The 17,900-nt window shown below is 30.5% G+C and overlaps 1 protein-coding gene across 2 annotated transcripts in view; it reads right to left on the bottom strand.

Annotated features, from left to right (window-relative positions):
* Nucleotides 1-3,332: 3,332 nt before the first annotated feature.
* LOC138931612 (zwei Ig domain protein zig-8) overlaps nt 3,333-17,900 on the bottom strand; it is a 106,905-nt gene continuing 92,337 nt past the window's right edge. For both annotated transcript variants that reach the window (XM_070292564.1, XM_070292563.1), the window contains exons 4-6: nt 7,254-7,406; nt 5,703-6,036; nt 3,333-4,538 (exon numbers count right to left, since the gene is read on the bottom strand). In XM_070292564.1, the coding sequence (XP_070148665.1) occupies nt 4,390-4,538; nt 5,703-6,036; nt 7,254-7,406 (636 nt within the window). In that variant the 3' untranslated portion in view covers nt 3,333-4,389. The remainder of the gene's footprint in view (nt 4,539-5,702; nt 6,037-7,253; nt 7,407-17,900) is intronic.

The following is a 17,900-nucleotide window of genomic DNA, read 5'->3' on the forward strand; positions in this document are numbered from 1 at the left end:
AATAATAGAGAAAAGGAAAGATAAAGAAAGATAGAGAGATAAAAATCAATTGCAGGTCTTTTATGTTTTACGATAATGTTATCTTATGATTGGACGCTACGGGAATTAAAGTCGTTAATTTAAATAAGAAAATAGTCGTATATATATATATATATATAGTACCAGAGAGAAAACTACTATCACACAACGAGATTTAAAAGACAAACTATTCTCGAGTCACTCGCTCTGGGGACGCGTTTAAACGGGAATTTAATTTTCTGAAATCTCCCGACGATTTGAGTATAGCACGACCGAGACTTATCGGATGACTGAGTCGACGATTAGTATTTTCTGCAACAATGGCTTTTTAGTCGGATCGTTGAAAATTATGTTCTCTCTTCGCCAACTAATTGCGCAAAAAATAAGGCAATTTTACATGTCATTTTTTTGACATGTACTTATATCATGCAGATTATAATACCACCAACTGCTAATTTATATTTGCTACGAAAAGAATTTTGAATAGATTTAAAAGATTGATTAGATTGATATGATACCTCGTATTGAATACGTCAGTTTGATTCTTAATTCTCTATCTCTTGTCTATTACATATTAGCTGCTATCAGATATAAATATTATGGATAACTTTCTATTGGATTTGGTGTAATTGAGCGAATTAATCTGGCGAGAAAAAAAAACCAATTGATAATTGGTTCAATGTTATACGATTACAATTCGATTGTTAGTAATTAGTCTTCAGCAGAATCGAAGAGGAGCAAATGTCACACAATTTGCAAATATTGAAATTATAACGTAAACGCGCATGAACTCTCGTATCTCCAATCAAGTGTGATCTATTAACGTAGTATATATGAATTATATCTTGCGTTGTTGATCGATAATTATTAAACATCCTGTGTACTGCGATGCAGCGTGTTCAATTCTGAATGTGGCTTCATTGTACATCAATCGAAAAGGATTATTATTCGGCTTGGCGAAATGTCTCGGTTTGGACCACTATGACATGCGATGATTCATCTTATAAGCTCGTCAAGCGGACTCCATAGAGATAAAGCGATATTGTATCGCGATATTAAAACAGTCATGACAGTTTGACACATTTAGCACCTCTCGCGTTGATGAAATCGCGAAAGCAGCTTAAGTTAAAATATAATTGTCATGTGACTGTAATTACGTTAACGCTTCATGGACGCATGATATATCCTTAATTAGTGAAATTATCTGGAAAACCTGACACAAATTGAATAAATCTGTATTCAACGAGTCTTTAGCGATGTAATTGCGTGTGATATAATATATAAGTTAACGAGTAATTAAAATTTATTGGTCGTTTTAAACATGAAATACAGATGCATCTAAAATACATCACGACGGTGAATTATAATATAATATCTAACAATGAAAAATTTTAACAGATATGCAAACAATTATAGTTGAAAAGAAGTTATTAGTTAATTTATTATTGAGTAATAATTCTTTAGTATTTATAAACAATTTAATTTTTGTCATTTTTTTTACAAACGCACAAAATGTATGTGAACAAAGCATAATCATTCCTTAAAACAATCTAATGTTCCCCATTTGCTGAGATAATTTCGTTGTAATGTTCGGAGTCATGCAGACAACTATGACAACTTTGACAAATAAGAAAAGCACTTGGAGTTTTCCTTTCAATCACCACAGTTCTGAATTTGCTTTTACTTGTAGACGCTCGTCGGAATTTACCGATAAAATACATTCGAGGCATTTTAGTTGAATTACTTTGTCTGAGCTTTAGATTGTTTAAGTAATTGCCATTCTCTCAGAAATCACTATGCCATTGTTTAAATAGCTTTAACACAAACAGAGAAAACGAAGTTCTTTCGTCTTCTCTTTTTCTCTTTTCTATGCAAATTATATTTCTTAAGTAGCTAATTTTAATTAATGTGTTTATTAATCATATGATTTTTTACTTACCCCTTTTTCAAAATATTGACAATATATTTTCTTAATGGATATTTAAATTACTATAATATTATAAATTTTTATACATTTTTATTCAATTGCGATAAAGTAATATAATTAATTTATAAAACTTTAATAAAATCTTTATATAAATGCCAATATAAAAAAAATCATACTTTAGGAAAATGTGTTCGCTATTTTAATTAAAATATCCGGATATTTTTTATAATAATAATGTGTGTGTGTGTGTGTGTCGCAGTGTGATCAGCATTCAATTTTATATCGATCTCTGTTAATTATTTATGATTTTATTAACAATTGAGCCTTACCTACATTAACAACGCTTTATTTGCTATTCGCACAACCGAGAAATCGTAAGTATTAAAAGTAGTATTTTATAAATTTTTCTAATTTGAGATAAGACATATTTTATTAAGTTATACATCTTAATTAAATAAATATACTTCTTAATTTAATACATACAAAGTCAGTAAAATGTCATTGAAAATATTTTTTCTTAGATATATAGCGGACATATACATATGTAATTATTACACATAGTATTAATATAGGAATTACCATAGTCTCTCTTATGGTTACATTATAGTAATAGTTTAATTATAGTTACATAACATCTTTCTTACACAATTATTAATCTAAATAATTTATTAATAAGTTTTTAATAATACATGTAATATATCTGTTTTTCTTATAATTGTAAGATACCGAAAAAAAGTGGTATAATATGGTCAGATGTATATTTATATCCAATTGTATTATATCATTTGTTCTCGATATCATACGGAATCAATATATAATATTCAATATATAATATACAATATATAAAGATTTATTTTAAATCTTATTCGCACAACAATATGTTCCTAAAATACTAATTAGAAAAAGTTAATACATATATTATGTACGTGTGTATTATTATAATTATTCACATATATTTTAACATTATTAATTTTTGTTCAAGCACATAACAGTATTTTAATTTTTATAAACTCACAATTTCATTATATCATCAGATTAGAGAAAGAGTTTTTCTTATATTAGTAAAATAATAACAATTTTTTTAATTGTTATATATTTTTGTCTGAAATATTGTACGTGGCAGGTAAATCGTTGTTACTATAAACTCGAATTATTGCCTCTTTTATAGTTTAGAATATTACTTAAAGTTGCTTTAAGATAAATGTTTTTTCTCTATGAGTAATTAATTTGAGCTATCAACTGGCAATATATTCATGGACGCAATTTTAATTGTAATTTTTGAACATAAATGTATAATTAAAATATTAATTATAATTAAAAAATTAAAAAAAAATTTAATTGTTTTAAAAGCACTTAAAATCTGATATCAAGCAATTTTTGTCAGCTTATATTATTTATGTATTTATAATAACAGGACAATCCTAGATTATAAATTAATTATATCATCAATATTAGTAACAGCCACGTAGAATCAACGGGACCAAGCACAACTTTTGTTTACAGAACTCAATGTTCCATTTGTATCAAACTACTTGTTAGAAACTTGGAAAGTTATAAGGAGTAAATAATACCTGATTCTCTGATGATGAAGTGTTGCCTGCCTCGCGACAAGATTTCAGCGCTAAATTCATTCGCCATGATGTATATTTCGCGGATGTAATACTCTACAAAGCATAAAGATCTTTGAGAAGATTTTAAATTTTACGTTTGAAATTTAAAAACTTTTTTATAAAAGAATATACATTGCTAGATAGCAGGTTAAAAAATTATTTTGTTATTACTATATTCATAAAAATATAAATGGAATTTACGCGCCTATACTTCGCGAATAAATTTAGTTTCTGAAGATTTTACTTTGTTATAAATATAGAAACGATAAGTTTCCATGAAAAAAAAAAAAAAATCATATGTTTCAATATGTGAAAGTTTATGATGTCCAACGACACAGGACTGCAACTTGGTTCTCGAAGTTTGCGAGTGAATTTGTCCACGTCGAGAAACGACCAAATCTCATTCCGCGAATATTATTCACTCGTTACGAGTTCAAGCGGAGTTTCTATCAAGTAGTGTCACTTGGATAAGACGTTTCTTTAAACGAAAGTTACATGGTTACGTGAAACTTTGCAGTCCTCCTTGAATTTCACCACCCGGGATACGGAGACTCTTGGAAAAACGTCTGCAGTTGAATCTCTCGCTTTAAGTTTATTTGCAAATAGATTTTTCTTTGATCCCGAGCGGAATCTGTCACATTTTTCTTCGCGACGGTTGAATTTCATCGTCAGAGTCAAATAACATCAACGTACGAGAAGCAAGATATGTTGTAGGTCAGATTAAGAATATCTTTTGATACGTAAATATAATATTTCGAATCATTGAAAAAAATTCTAGGTTGCAAGCTCATTTGCATTCGATTTTTCTTTCGCGAAGATAGCGGTTTATGCTAATCACGTGGCATGGCAGATGAAAGTCTGGAAGTACCGTCTTATATCTGGAATAATTAGGAGAGCCGTAAGAATCAATATGGTGTTGCTCCATGTAGTTGCCGTGAAATTTCGTTGATCATCTCCGTGCATGGCCGCTGGTTTCTCTTCCTCTGTGAAAACAGATAATATTGCTAATGAGATAAAACTCAAATATATGGGAGAGAAAAGCGATTCAATATTGCAGAATGTTTTAGATATATTCGGCTGTGTATTCTACTGATTTTACTGATAAAGGAAAATGTCATATAAACATTGATCGGTAAACATTTTTAAAAACATATTAAATTAATAATCACAAAATGTATGTTTATATAATTGCAGATAATATAAAATTAAAATTATATTTAGGGCATACGTTTAATTTTCAAATAAATAAAAATTTAAGGCACAATTCTTTATGCGTCAATTACGTTATTGATTGTTGTATACTGAGTGTACATACATAAAATTTTACACTGTATTTTTACGTAAATGTACATTTCCCTTTCGATACATGGAAAACTTTGAATGGTCGTCCGTGATCCCGACCGGGATTGAATAACCAAAGTTGGTTAACTCTCCCTGTTGACTAGAAAAAATGGGCGACCGGTCTCATATACAGCCATCCTTCGAGATTGAGGACGGTTTGCGAATTTTACGGCCCATAAGACTCGCCCTATACTCCGACACAATGTCTGTTTTTGCCCGAATCCAGATTTCGCGCATATATATGGAACATAAATAAACGTCTCCTTAATGGTTCGAGGAGAGAAAGGGAGCTAGTGCTCGGCAATCTCGATGATCAACGAGAAAGTTTTTTGAAAGATTGGGCCGATGGAAAGAGAATGCAATGAAATCGATGGGGCGTAAAGAGATATGATAGAGCATTGTTGAGATGTATGTGTTACATTGAATCATATAAACATAAATTAAATGTGTACATATCCTTATATAATTTTCATTTTGATTATAATATATATTAGATTATATATGTACGCTGATATAATTGTCTAAAAATCTAAAAACATATATTTAATGTTTCTTTCATATTTTCTCATGTCCATTGTTAATAATATTAAATTAAAATAATTAGATAATAATAAAAGTTGCGTGTACGTGTACGTGTGTGTGTGTGTTTATGTAAGCATAACATTGAATGGATTATACATTATTATTGTCATGTATACACCGGATAGTCTAACTGATCCGATCCAATTGATCGAATGAAATTGTTTGAATATCCGGAATGAGAGAATGGATTTGCGATGCTGTATCCGCGCTCAACAATTGCTTACCCTCGATAACGTGTATCATGATATGAGCCGACCTGGCATTATTCGGCGAGCATGTGTAATTGGCGCCGTGCGAAAGCTTCACCTTCTCCACAATGAGTACTGAACCGTTTCTCTTCATCTCGAATCTAACACCGGATTCGTTATCATAATTTATCATACGTATTCCGCGATACCAGAATACGTAGTTGGGCGATTCCGCAGCTGCCATCAGCTGGCATTCCAAACGCAGGCTGGAGCCCTGTTTCACATGGAGATCCGGACCACCTGGTATCACAGAGTACGCTTCCGTGATGTTTAGACGTACAAATCGTTGCTGCACTGGTACCGTTTGTATCTATTATATTAGAACATAAGAAAATATATAAATTACAATTATATATATGTAGTATATTGCCTTTTAAAGACATTAGATATTTAAATCAATTTAATAATTAAAATTAAAAAAAAAAAAGATTAGTCAATTTCAAGTTTTATTTTTTAATTTTATCATAACTTTGCATACAACCATAATAATTCTTAATTTATCGTTTATTATGTAATCGATTTTTTTTTCCATAATGTTATTTAATTCGTTAAATTTTTTTATTATCTTCACTTGTATTTATCTAAGATTATTTTTAAATTTTTATTTACATATTTAATATAATTATTATTGATTGCTATGGGGGAAAGCGGTTCATTATTTTTTTTTTTTTTTTTCATACGTTCGTTAACATATAACGGTAAGTACGAAAGATAATAATACTATATATTATAAACTATTGTATGATTAAGAATAAATATCTAGCGATATTACATATAATTGTATTATATTATAATCATAAATTATATCGTCGAGAGAAATTTTTAACAGACATCGTAAAAATGCTGTTAGTATTAATCACACATATAGGATATGTTACTACCAATGTCTGACCGCGATTGATCGTCACTACTAGTTGAGTCGGATAAACGTAAATTTGACGCAGCCAGTAAAAAAGGTTAGCGTAATATAAATTAGATCGATATGTTGAGCGATTGTCCTGTTAACTTGTTATTCTTTCATGGATAAAAAATTTTCTCTAAAAGTCAGGAACGAAAAGAAAAAAAAATGGTACCATATAAAAGAGTCGGCAGCACAATACTAGTTGAAATAAATCAGGTTGACATTTAAAATTACATATCTTTATGGAAATAGATACCTATTTTTTTCTAGCTACATTTGAAATACTTAGATTTAATTATTAATATGAAAAAATTTAACATATTATAAAAGTATACTATTGCAATAATTACGTTTAATAGCATTTATGATTGAAAGTTTAGGTTAAATGTTAAATTCATAATTAAATTTAAAGAGATATAATCATATAATTGATTTAGAAAGAAATGATTGTGTATCAAACATGTCTAATCTCTTTTAAAAAATATCATATTTCGACGCAGAGGTATACATAGGTATTATAAGGCAATACTATAACTCTTTTGATCAGTACCATATCCATGTTCGAAAATGGCTAGTTTTTCTGTAAACATTATAATAAATATAATACAAACAATAGTGAGCATTACCTGACACTCGTAAAGGCCTGCATCTTCCTGATTGACGTTTTTGATTAAGAGACTCCAATCAGGATTGCTTAAGACAAGGAAACGCTTATCTATAGAGTGAGTGTCTCGACCCACTGTAAGTAGTTGTCTATCTTTCCGCCTAATCCAAGTCACCTGAAATATGAATTTTATTTTATAATTCGTTTTGATGAATAGTTGCGAATTATAAGTATTGATGATATGTAAGCAAGTTATTCATATAATTTATGCTTTACAATAAGATTACTTTAGTGCATGAAAAAATACTATGAACAAATAACAAGATTAAAGACGAATGTAAATTATAAATCTCTCTCAACTATCGTTTATTTTACTTATTTGCTAGGTGTATATTTTCTCTGATATATTTTCTTATATGTATGCATTTTCTCTGTTATTTATTCAAGTATAGTATATTATGCACACTTGCAGTGTATACAGGTGTCCTAGATTTTATTAAATCAGTCGATTATCATATTTTTAAAACACAGTACTTTGTATTCTCGACTGTGAATGTTATATAATTTTGTTTTACGGTTACTGTAAGTTGTAAATTACATTCAAAATAAATTTCTAGAACCGTCCTAAAAATCATTTTGCATTATTTATTTGCATCCCGGCAAAGCGACCGCGTATAGTGAAGAGAAACGACCTAAATCCGTATGTATTAACTTTGCTGGCACTCGATTAAATTTTCAGTCTCGTAGGTAATGGGAACAGAAGTACCTGTTTGACGGATCTTCTAAAATATCCGGCGCGATATTCTGCTAGAAATATATATTGCGTAGATTTCGCTCGACTGACTTCAAAGATAGACATCGGCGGTTATTTATGAAAAATGTCACCAAGATAGAAATAGATCTTCTGCACGGAATCTCAAGATATTCTCAATCGTCGGTCGATCGAGCGAGAAGTTTCTCCTCTTCGAATGTATATTTACTATAGATATATTTCGTTCAATATCTGAATCGTTAGATACTTTTCTTACAGTGCAGGGTATCGTATTATATTATAGTTTATATAAGAGAATACTCTCCTTTGTATATGTGTGACTTTCTGTGATCTTTGTATTACAGACTTTTTATATTCATTGTCACTGGAAAGAAGTCAGTTGTGAATTTTTAAAATTGGATTCTACGATGGGAAGAAAATCCTTTTTATAAATAAATATACGTAGATCCGGCTTTTTTCGTTTCTCTTTCTTATATATAAAATTAGATTTTTCTATCTAATTACAGCAGAAAACATATTTGATTTGAATTCAGTCATATCTTTTAAATGTTACGACATACTATATCGCGTGTCTAAAAGCAAGCTACGAAATAAGATATGTGGAGTAATTTCGCAAAAGACGAAAATATGTTTCAATATCGACATTTCAACGTTTATATTGCTTTTTGCAATCTCCAGGTTTACTCTTTTTAAACATCTTATATCAACACGGAGAATGCATATTCATTATTATGCGAATGACATTGCATGGTGATGAACAACATTACATTTAATATCTGTATTTCATGATATAAAAATTCAAGTAGTAATGGCCAAAGTTTTGACTGTATTAGAGAAGTTGAAACAACCTTGTAAATTTGCTAATGTAAAGAACAAAAATATATATACATCTTTAATAAAATATCTGTTTCATATATTAATGTATACTCTTTTAAAAATTGTTTATTTTTGTTTTTAATCAGCATCTCGTACGTGAGCAGGCTTTTCTATAATATTACTTTTTAAATTATTTAGGAATTCCCCGTTTTTTTCTTATTTAATACATTCATTCTGCAAAATAATATTATAATCTCGAACAAATTTTGGAAAAATTCTAGATATATATATATATATATATATATATATTTATATACGTATTTATAAAATGCGAGAAATTAGTGATGTTGCTTTTGGGAGATGCGTGATTGCCAGTCGGTTCAATCTGCTGATCCTGATAAAATTAAGCGGATTCGCAAGGATTATGAGCGGCATACATGTTGAAGCTAATTACCAGCAGGATATTTCAATCATAGAGGTAGATTTAATATTGACGAGCATAGAATAAATAATTCGCGGATAACGAGTGGGGGCGATGACGCGACGGTGCGTCCATTGTCGTCGATATGTAAAAAGTCGCGTCGCGTAAAAACAGACTTACATTAAAATTTGGAGAAAATTCTAACTTTCTCTTCTTTCTTTCATCAAAAATCATACGTATATGCGATGATTTGAATATTATTACAATTTATTGTCTCAATCCACCCCTTTCATCTCGTACATTCTTTTTACCTCCTTTATTCCTTTTTCCTCATTTTTCTTTTATCGCTAATTTTATTTACGATTGAGCTTTAAAGTATTTGTAAATCTTTTATCTGCAAACATCAAAGTACGATTTTTGATAAAGATTTGTCTTTAAAATTAAAACAAAAAATATATCTCAAAATATTCAAGTATTAATACAATAAAAAATCTTTATCTTATATTAAAATATAATTTATGTTACAATATATAATCATAATTTAAATTAAGAGAGAAATTATTATACTGATACCCAAAAATAAAATTTGTTTTACTTATGTAGGTAGGTATATTCCGCGTTGTGTTTACACGCGCATATATATGCATAATTAAAAAGAATTGCCTTTAACTGTAACTCAAATTAGCAATGCGCTGAACATACAATACTTTGTAAAGATATCCGTTATACGTATAGATAGAAAAAAACAATAAATGCGTGATACAAATATGTATGAAAACAAACAGGCTGCAAAATTAATTATATTTCGAGTCGAAATGTAATGGCCGACGAATAGCTCGTTATCCTCTCTTTTTCCGTTCATATTGTTTATCGGCTTCACATACTCATTGTTTCCGGTTTCCACGTTTTATACATATATGTTAATTAAATTATATGTTTAAAAATGAGTATTGTTGTCGATGTTATAAATTATACTATCCCCGAAACATATATATGTCAGAAATCGTACATATAGAGCTGGGAAGTAACGCGTTATTTTTTGTAAAGACGTTACTATAACAGTTATTTTTTTTATAGCTATAATGATAATAGGGTTATAAAACTTGTTTTTAACGGAAGAAGTAATTTTAATATATTTTACTTTTAGTAATGAATAATAAATAGTTACTTCGATGATTATTTTTAAAAATCTTCTGACTTTTCTCATCCTTATTATCACATTTTCAATATATTTTCTTCTATTTACGATACACGGATTTACGATAAACTTTGGTATAAATAAAGATCGAGTGTGCCTTACGATTCTACGATGCATTCTCGTCGCATACGTGACGGACCATCGCGAATGGCTTGGACCGTTCGCATGTCACGCATACCGTAACACGCACGTGTTATCGTGTAAAATGACACGTTCGTTGCAGACGCGTTACATTCGAAAGCAATTTGGACAGAAAGACAGAAAGAGTGCCCGAGGTTCCAGTCGATGCGACATGAATAAAAGATCGACCGTGCTACTTTCTCGGGCTATTTTCCTAGCGTGCCGATATCCACCGATAACTTTTCGATATCTTCGGTCAAACCTTTCGACAAAAGCTCTAATTAATCCTTTGAAAGCTCTTTCAATTGTTTTTACATCTTTGCGTTCGAAGACGGCAAGTTCAATGAATATACGGACGGTAGCGAAATATTCTTTCATCTGATTGGTTGTTTTATCAATTTAAAGTTGAGTTTTGGTATTTACTAAATAAAAATCTTGGACGTCGTCGTATTATATTTATAAGTTTTTTATTTTTAACATAAAAATTTTCACTTCACTCAAGTCTTAATAAGAAAAATTTATTTAACGTTTGATGCAAATATTAATAGTTGTTTATACACAATATTTCATCGCATCCATGAAATTTGATTTTCCAAAACTTATCATTTTCTAAATTATAAATGAAAAGCTACTATATCTTTCATATCTTAATTTTTAGTATTATTATTTAAAAAAAGTATAATATATCAAAAAATAGAAGGACTCTAGTCATCAAACTTTTCTACTTTAAATCTTTCTACTTAAATTTTTTATTCTTTTTATTGTAATAATTTATAACTTGTGATCAATAATATATAATAATATATATATATATATATATATATATATATATATATATATATATATATATATGAACGATTACATTGTGCAGTGCAATTACTGATCAAGTTATATATTCCCGCTTAACAACACCTGCTGCCTAACGTGCTCGAGTCTGTTTGTCAGCTGGTATGCGTGCGTTGGTGTATAAACTACTTCATCGCATTACATTAAGCACCAAAGGTTAATGATGTCAGTAATAAACAATATGGTCCGTAACACTATGTTCTCTTGCGAAGGATCGCGTTAGGAGAAATGTCACGTAATTGACCCTTCTATTCATATGTACTACAAATGTTGTATGTAAAATTATTAAAATTTTCGTCAGTAAAAACATACAGTATTTTTTTTCCTCTCTCTCTTCATTGATATCGTCCTAGTAATTTAATACTGTGCATAATGTAATTAATTTTCTTCTACTTCTTTTTTTCTACAAAACAATTGTAATTTTAATGACAACATAATCATATTAATCTGGATAAGCTAATGATTTTACGAATGAATTGAAAACTTTATACAATTGTACAACTATACAATTGAAGAACTTCATACGATTATACAATAATACGTTGCGGAAGGCCGCATGAATGCTGCTCGTTTAATTAAAGGGTCTCGCGGTATAACGAAAGGCGTTTGCTAACAGCGAGGCGTGTTTTAGTGACTATAAATTTCCAGCATAGTTACATAATCGGGCAAAACGTATGTCGTAACAAGAACCGGGATGTTTTAGCATTCGACTAGGGAGAATGCGATTATAAAGTTCCATGCATGTAATACTCTCATGTTGATCGCTCGTTAAAAGAACGATAGAGATCTTACTTTTGATATTTATAAGACTCTCTGTCAAATTTTTTATTCAAAATTTTGAATAAAAGAGAAATAATGAAGAGCATATTAAACTCACTTGCACTATGCTTTTTCAAAGTGATTATAAAATGATAATAATAGATCTTAAAAATTAATATGTGTATTAATGGAAAAAAAAAACTCTAAACTATAATTAATATACGCTTTGAGATTCACGTCCTTTCTTTCTATTATTGATAATTAATGTCTAAAGAATTAATATTAATGAGACGGCAACGGGGTAAAAGCAGTAGCGCTATTACGCAACTTTCCGCACGATTAATCGTAACATGGACTAAATAGGACCGTAATAGGAGGTATAAATATCCTATGATTTATTCATGTGACCCGTTTGAACGCAGTCACGCTACTAATTTTCCAAATCGTGGACGTTAAGTTGCATCTCTTTAAATGTTGTCCAAGAAAATCTTGCATTTTGACATCGTTTAAATTTAAATATTTTATGTTTAAGTTGTAAAATTATAGATGTTTTGTCATATGTGTTGTTATTCTTTATTGTTTTATATTAAATATATATATATATATATATATATATATATATATATATATATATATATGTATGTATGTAAATAAGTAAAGAATTAATAAAACATTGTAGATCTCATATGAACTATGTTTTTCTATCTTCTGGTATTTTTTAATTTAACTATCAATATTAAATATTTTTTATTTTTTCTCTTATTAGATTTTACAAATCCGTGAAAATTTATCGATCAAAATTTATTTAAGAAAAATGATTTTACTCTCTATTTGCACGCGCACGCACACACATGTCTACATATATTATATATACATTCAAAGCAGCGCTTTTCATAAATTTTCTTCATTTTTAATTTTTTATAATTTGAAAAATATTCTGATTTTTTTTGTGGAAAATGAATCGATTTCAATCTTCATATAGACGACGTCAAAGAGTTCATATAAAAGGTGTATCAAATATCATTGATAGGTAACACGCATCATAGGTACAATACACGTATAATATAGCGAAACAAACTCGTCAATAATTTTCGTTTCATAAATATTTTTCGAAATATCTTCTGCTAATTATTGTTACCATTATATTTTGCTCATAAGCTTTTCTCTCTACTTTTAATTCTTCGGGTTAAGAGAGAAACCTCGGTAACTGTTGCAACTCAAGAAATAGTGGGAAAGAAGTGACGCCTATTCACAAAATCTTTAGTGCAGCGTCGGGCTAGAAAGAAAATCCTTCTTTCACACGAGCATGATCCATTAATCATGGCTTTTCTTCGCACGTGTGAACCCGCCGCTCTGCGATAACATCGGCGCACTTAATTAATGTCCCCTCGAAAGAACGGTTTCCAATCGCAAGAAATTTATTGGTCCTCGACTGTCGCGCGGTCCAGCTCTCGGTCTCGAGACCACTTTTCTCCCCATTTTATTTATTCCGTTATCTTACGAGAGTGTTTTCTAGACCGGATAAACTTCGAAGATTTGGACGAGATGCGCGTTTTGTACTCTTTGACCGTTCCTCCATTTTTGGTTTTGTTTTTAGAGTTGCGTAAAATGGGGACGAATTGCTTTAGACGAAAAATCTAGGAACTAAATACTATGATTATTGTATATTTAATGCGCGCGTAAGATGCCTTAATACATTTGTAAATATTTTACTTTTTAAACAACCCGAAGAAAAACATTACATGCCAGATTGAGAAATATTAAAGTTCCTATTTTATTAAAATGTTATAAAAAGATTGTATAATAAATTTAAAATATTTTTCTCTAGCAAAAAAAAAAAAAAATAGAATAATTATTAACATCTTAAAATTTAGCAAAATTAACTATTTTTAATTACATATTTTATTTATAATAAAGTAGACGTATATTTTTTCGCGAATTATATTCTTAGCGCTATCTTCCAAAATCTACACAATACCGATATCAAATAGCAATTAAAATTATAATAATCATCATCAATTACAGTTACCGTAAAATATTCTATTTTTCTTTGTCTTGTGTCTGCGTCACCAATTTCCACCTCTGATTATTCTGTAATCTCGAATACGCGACCTTTGGTGCGTCGCGTTTCTCTCGCTTTCAGCTTATTACGGGAACTTCAGAATTAAATCATTCAATCTCGTAAATATTTATCGGAAGACTCGCGAAACGCGACTCGATCGCGTACTCCACTTAGCTTCTCGTATTTAAGCGTCATTAACAGCGAATTAATAGGCAACGTGAACACCGCACACCTGTACATTATCGGCTCGTGGTGTGTCATGCCGTCGGTTTATGGCCGTTGTTCCAGTGGTTTACATTTAAGGGTACTTCTCAAAGTTCTTGTCGAGCCACAGAGTATTGTTTAGTCCAAATGTCGAGTATTCCTCACGGAATCGACATCAATCGAAATAATTGCGCGACAGAGAAATTAATTTGGATTGATGGTATAATTTGTATCTTCTGATAATAATAGAATAGTGATAGGAAATTAAAAAATAATTTGTATTTAATTAACAATATTTATATTCGAAAGCTAGTATGTTGTATGTTGACATTCTATTGAATTTCAAATATTTTAACATAATTTTAGAAAAATTAAATTGATAAAGAAATATATCTCTAAAATTAAACAGATTGTAATCTATTTTGGGAGAAGCCTTTTGCATGTCACATTATAATTTGCCAATGAATGGATTTGCGTTTGACCGACGCGACGCAATGGACACGTTTAATTTGTCTGTTTAGAAGTAAATGGCGCGTTACATGGGAAACTGAATCGCTTCATCTCTCAGCTCGTCTGGATTGAGTTTCGGCAATAGGCATGTCTCTAGCCTGACATTCATTCGATGATCGGAACCACGCCAGCGTACGCTCGTTTGTCTTGTTACCGCAGATTCAACGCGCACTTGATTCGCTGCACCAAATTAGCCGATGTTTCGAATGATGTCCGACACTGTTGTTTCGGCCTATCGGCTCATTATCTGCTCTTTCAATGTGACAGATGAGGCGCGCGCCGTCGCGTTTGCATCACGGTACGTAAAGGACAGCGAATTTTAGAAGAGACAATTTATTTAAAGGGATGTTTTTAAAAATAAAAGAAAAAAAGAATAGGCGAGCAGAGCAGAAATTCATATTTTTAAAAAGCGTAACATAAATAAAAATTATGTTTTTTTTATCAATAATGCGCACAGATTTGTGAGGAAGATTTTATAATTCTTTCTTAAGCAAAAAGATAAAACGGGAAAATTTGATATGATTTGATGTTCTATTTTTCATTGATCTCATTTTTTTTACTGCATCGATGCACCTGTAAAGTACAACATTTTTTTTTCCAATAAAACGCCGCATGATTTTTGTATGAAGTCTGATTCCTCTCATCAATTCTATATACAAAAAAAGATTTTATAGAAATCTTAATGATTTACAAGACACTTTACACTTTATGTAAAATCTAAATATCCGCACAATTTTCACATTTTTATTTGATATCAATTAGTGGTATACAGTTTCTTTTAAAAGAGAAAGATTTTTCGGATTTAAAGAGCACAACAATATGTACGCAGATCGCAGATTAAAATGGAAAAATACCGGTTTCAATAACTTGAGGAATGTTTCATAAAAATCCTATTTACTTTTCTTACATAATTGAGCTTAGATCGAATATTCCTATCGCGCTTCTCGCGCACGTGTATGTACATCTAGCCATGCGTGATCGTGAGCGTTCTGATATGCGCGAGTGCATACGCGAAATTCATGGGATATTATATTCGGCCGATGTGTCGCGTATAAATTTCGCAGCAGTCGGCACCGATATATGAATATTTCGGAAATCGGCACACGCGCGTCCTAAAATCCTTGCGGAAATCCCAACGGAATGCGCGGAAACTTCTCCAATTTTCTGGCTGGCGTGGCAAATCGTCTCTGGAACGCGATACTAAGTTTGCCGCGGAATAGCGAACGCGAGCTCTTTTTTTTTTTCGGATGTTACTTGCCAATGGAAGATTCGCGTAGCTTTTATAATTTGTATATTTGCGATGAGACAAAAAAGCTGTAAGTTCTATAATTTCTAAAAGAAGAATTATTTTTCCTAAAAGATCTGAACCAATTGCATTATAAAAAGCTGCAAGTGCCATTTACTGTTATATTATATTTATGAAATGAAATGCAGATTATGCAGATTACTTTTTTCGAATTTTTCTCAAATAAATAATGTTAATTGAGAAAGCAAGATATTTTTTTTTCTGAAATTTACTAATTGTAGCTTTCCTTGTATCAAGCTTTTATTTGTTGGATTACGTAAATTTATCGTATTAAATGTGAGTTGGATAGAATTTTACGATAGCTGATAATCTCGTGATTCTGAAATACAGAATGTAAATTACCTCGACGTTGTGTGAACATACGAAGCAAAAATATTCATCCGTAATTGTCTGTTATAGCCAGGTATTTCTCACGAGCTTGTTAAAATGTATGCTATTATAAATTCTGGAACGCAAAATTTCTGTAATTCCATAATATTGCTTATTTAAAGAGTTTTCGATTAATATCACAAAATATAATTATCTCATTTTATCCGCTCACGTAAAAATGCCGTTGTTTCGATGAAACATGTATTTGTACATCGCATGCTAATAAATATTAAAGCTTAACAAAGCATCTCTAATTAGCGAGATTGTCGAATTTTCAATAAGCAGATAAATTTTGTGCAAGATAAATTCTGCCTAGACAGTTTATTATTTCACGATACATGAGAAGAGAGTTTTTAATAAAAGTCACTTTTTTATATAATATCTTTATAAAACTTTGATATAGAAACAAGATATAGACGAAAATATATAGAGTCGTGCGATCAAGTTGCAAATATACTTGCATATATAAAGGTTTTGTTTGCAAAAAGGTATTTTGCCTAATGAACATTCATCGATATTAGCTGATCTAAATTGTAATTATAAATTAATTACAATTCTATAACATGGATCTGAGCGATAAAATTAGGACATCATGTTTTCAGAAGCATACAAAGCGCACATATATAAAGCGTGGCCAAAAATATAATTATTAGTAAAATTATTGTATTACATATAATGCGCGTATTGTGTGCACGTATTGCATACGATTGTGATATTTATTCAACGACTTTGATGTTTTCAGATTTTATGGTTTCAAATATTTGATTACATCTGATTTAACATATTTCTAAAAGTTCTCACCTTTATTTATAACATGTAAATTATTTTTAGATTATTTTATCATAATTAAATTATAATATGACGTTGTAATATTTACAGATCAAATTAAATCGACAAATTTCGACGAAATAAACGGAGATGTGGTGCTTACAAAATTGAAAAACATAGTAGTTTGTAAGAGACTTTTACTATCTTGACATTGCAACGGCAATAAATGAGAACGTTTGTGTTTATTCGTCTGAAAAACAACAGAGATAAATTCGGCAGAGTAAGAGAACGCTTTCTATCGTCATGGAATAGGATATATATGCATCTGCGTGCGCACGATGCGTATGTGCACGTAACGCATGTGCGTCACTCGTTGCGTGCGCGCCGATATCACACACCGATACACGCGTCCCCGACATAGAAACATTGAAAAAGCCGTGTGGCAAATATTTTTGCCACAAAACGCGCCAGCAGCCCGCGACATTTTCCGGTACACGTTGCACGGTAAATTTCCCGGT

Source organism: Polyergus mexicanus, unplaced genomic scaffold (assembly GCF_030449975.1).
Source record: "Polyergus mexicanus isolate NDT 795.1 unplaced genomic scaffold, iyPolMexi1.0 SCAF_3, whole genome shotgun sequence".
Lineage (NCBI taxonomy): Eukaryota > Metazoa > Arthropoda > Insecta > Hymenoptera > Formicidae > Polyergus > Polyergus mexicanus.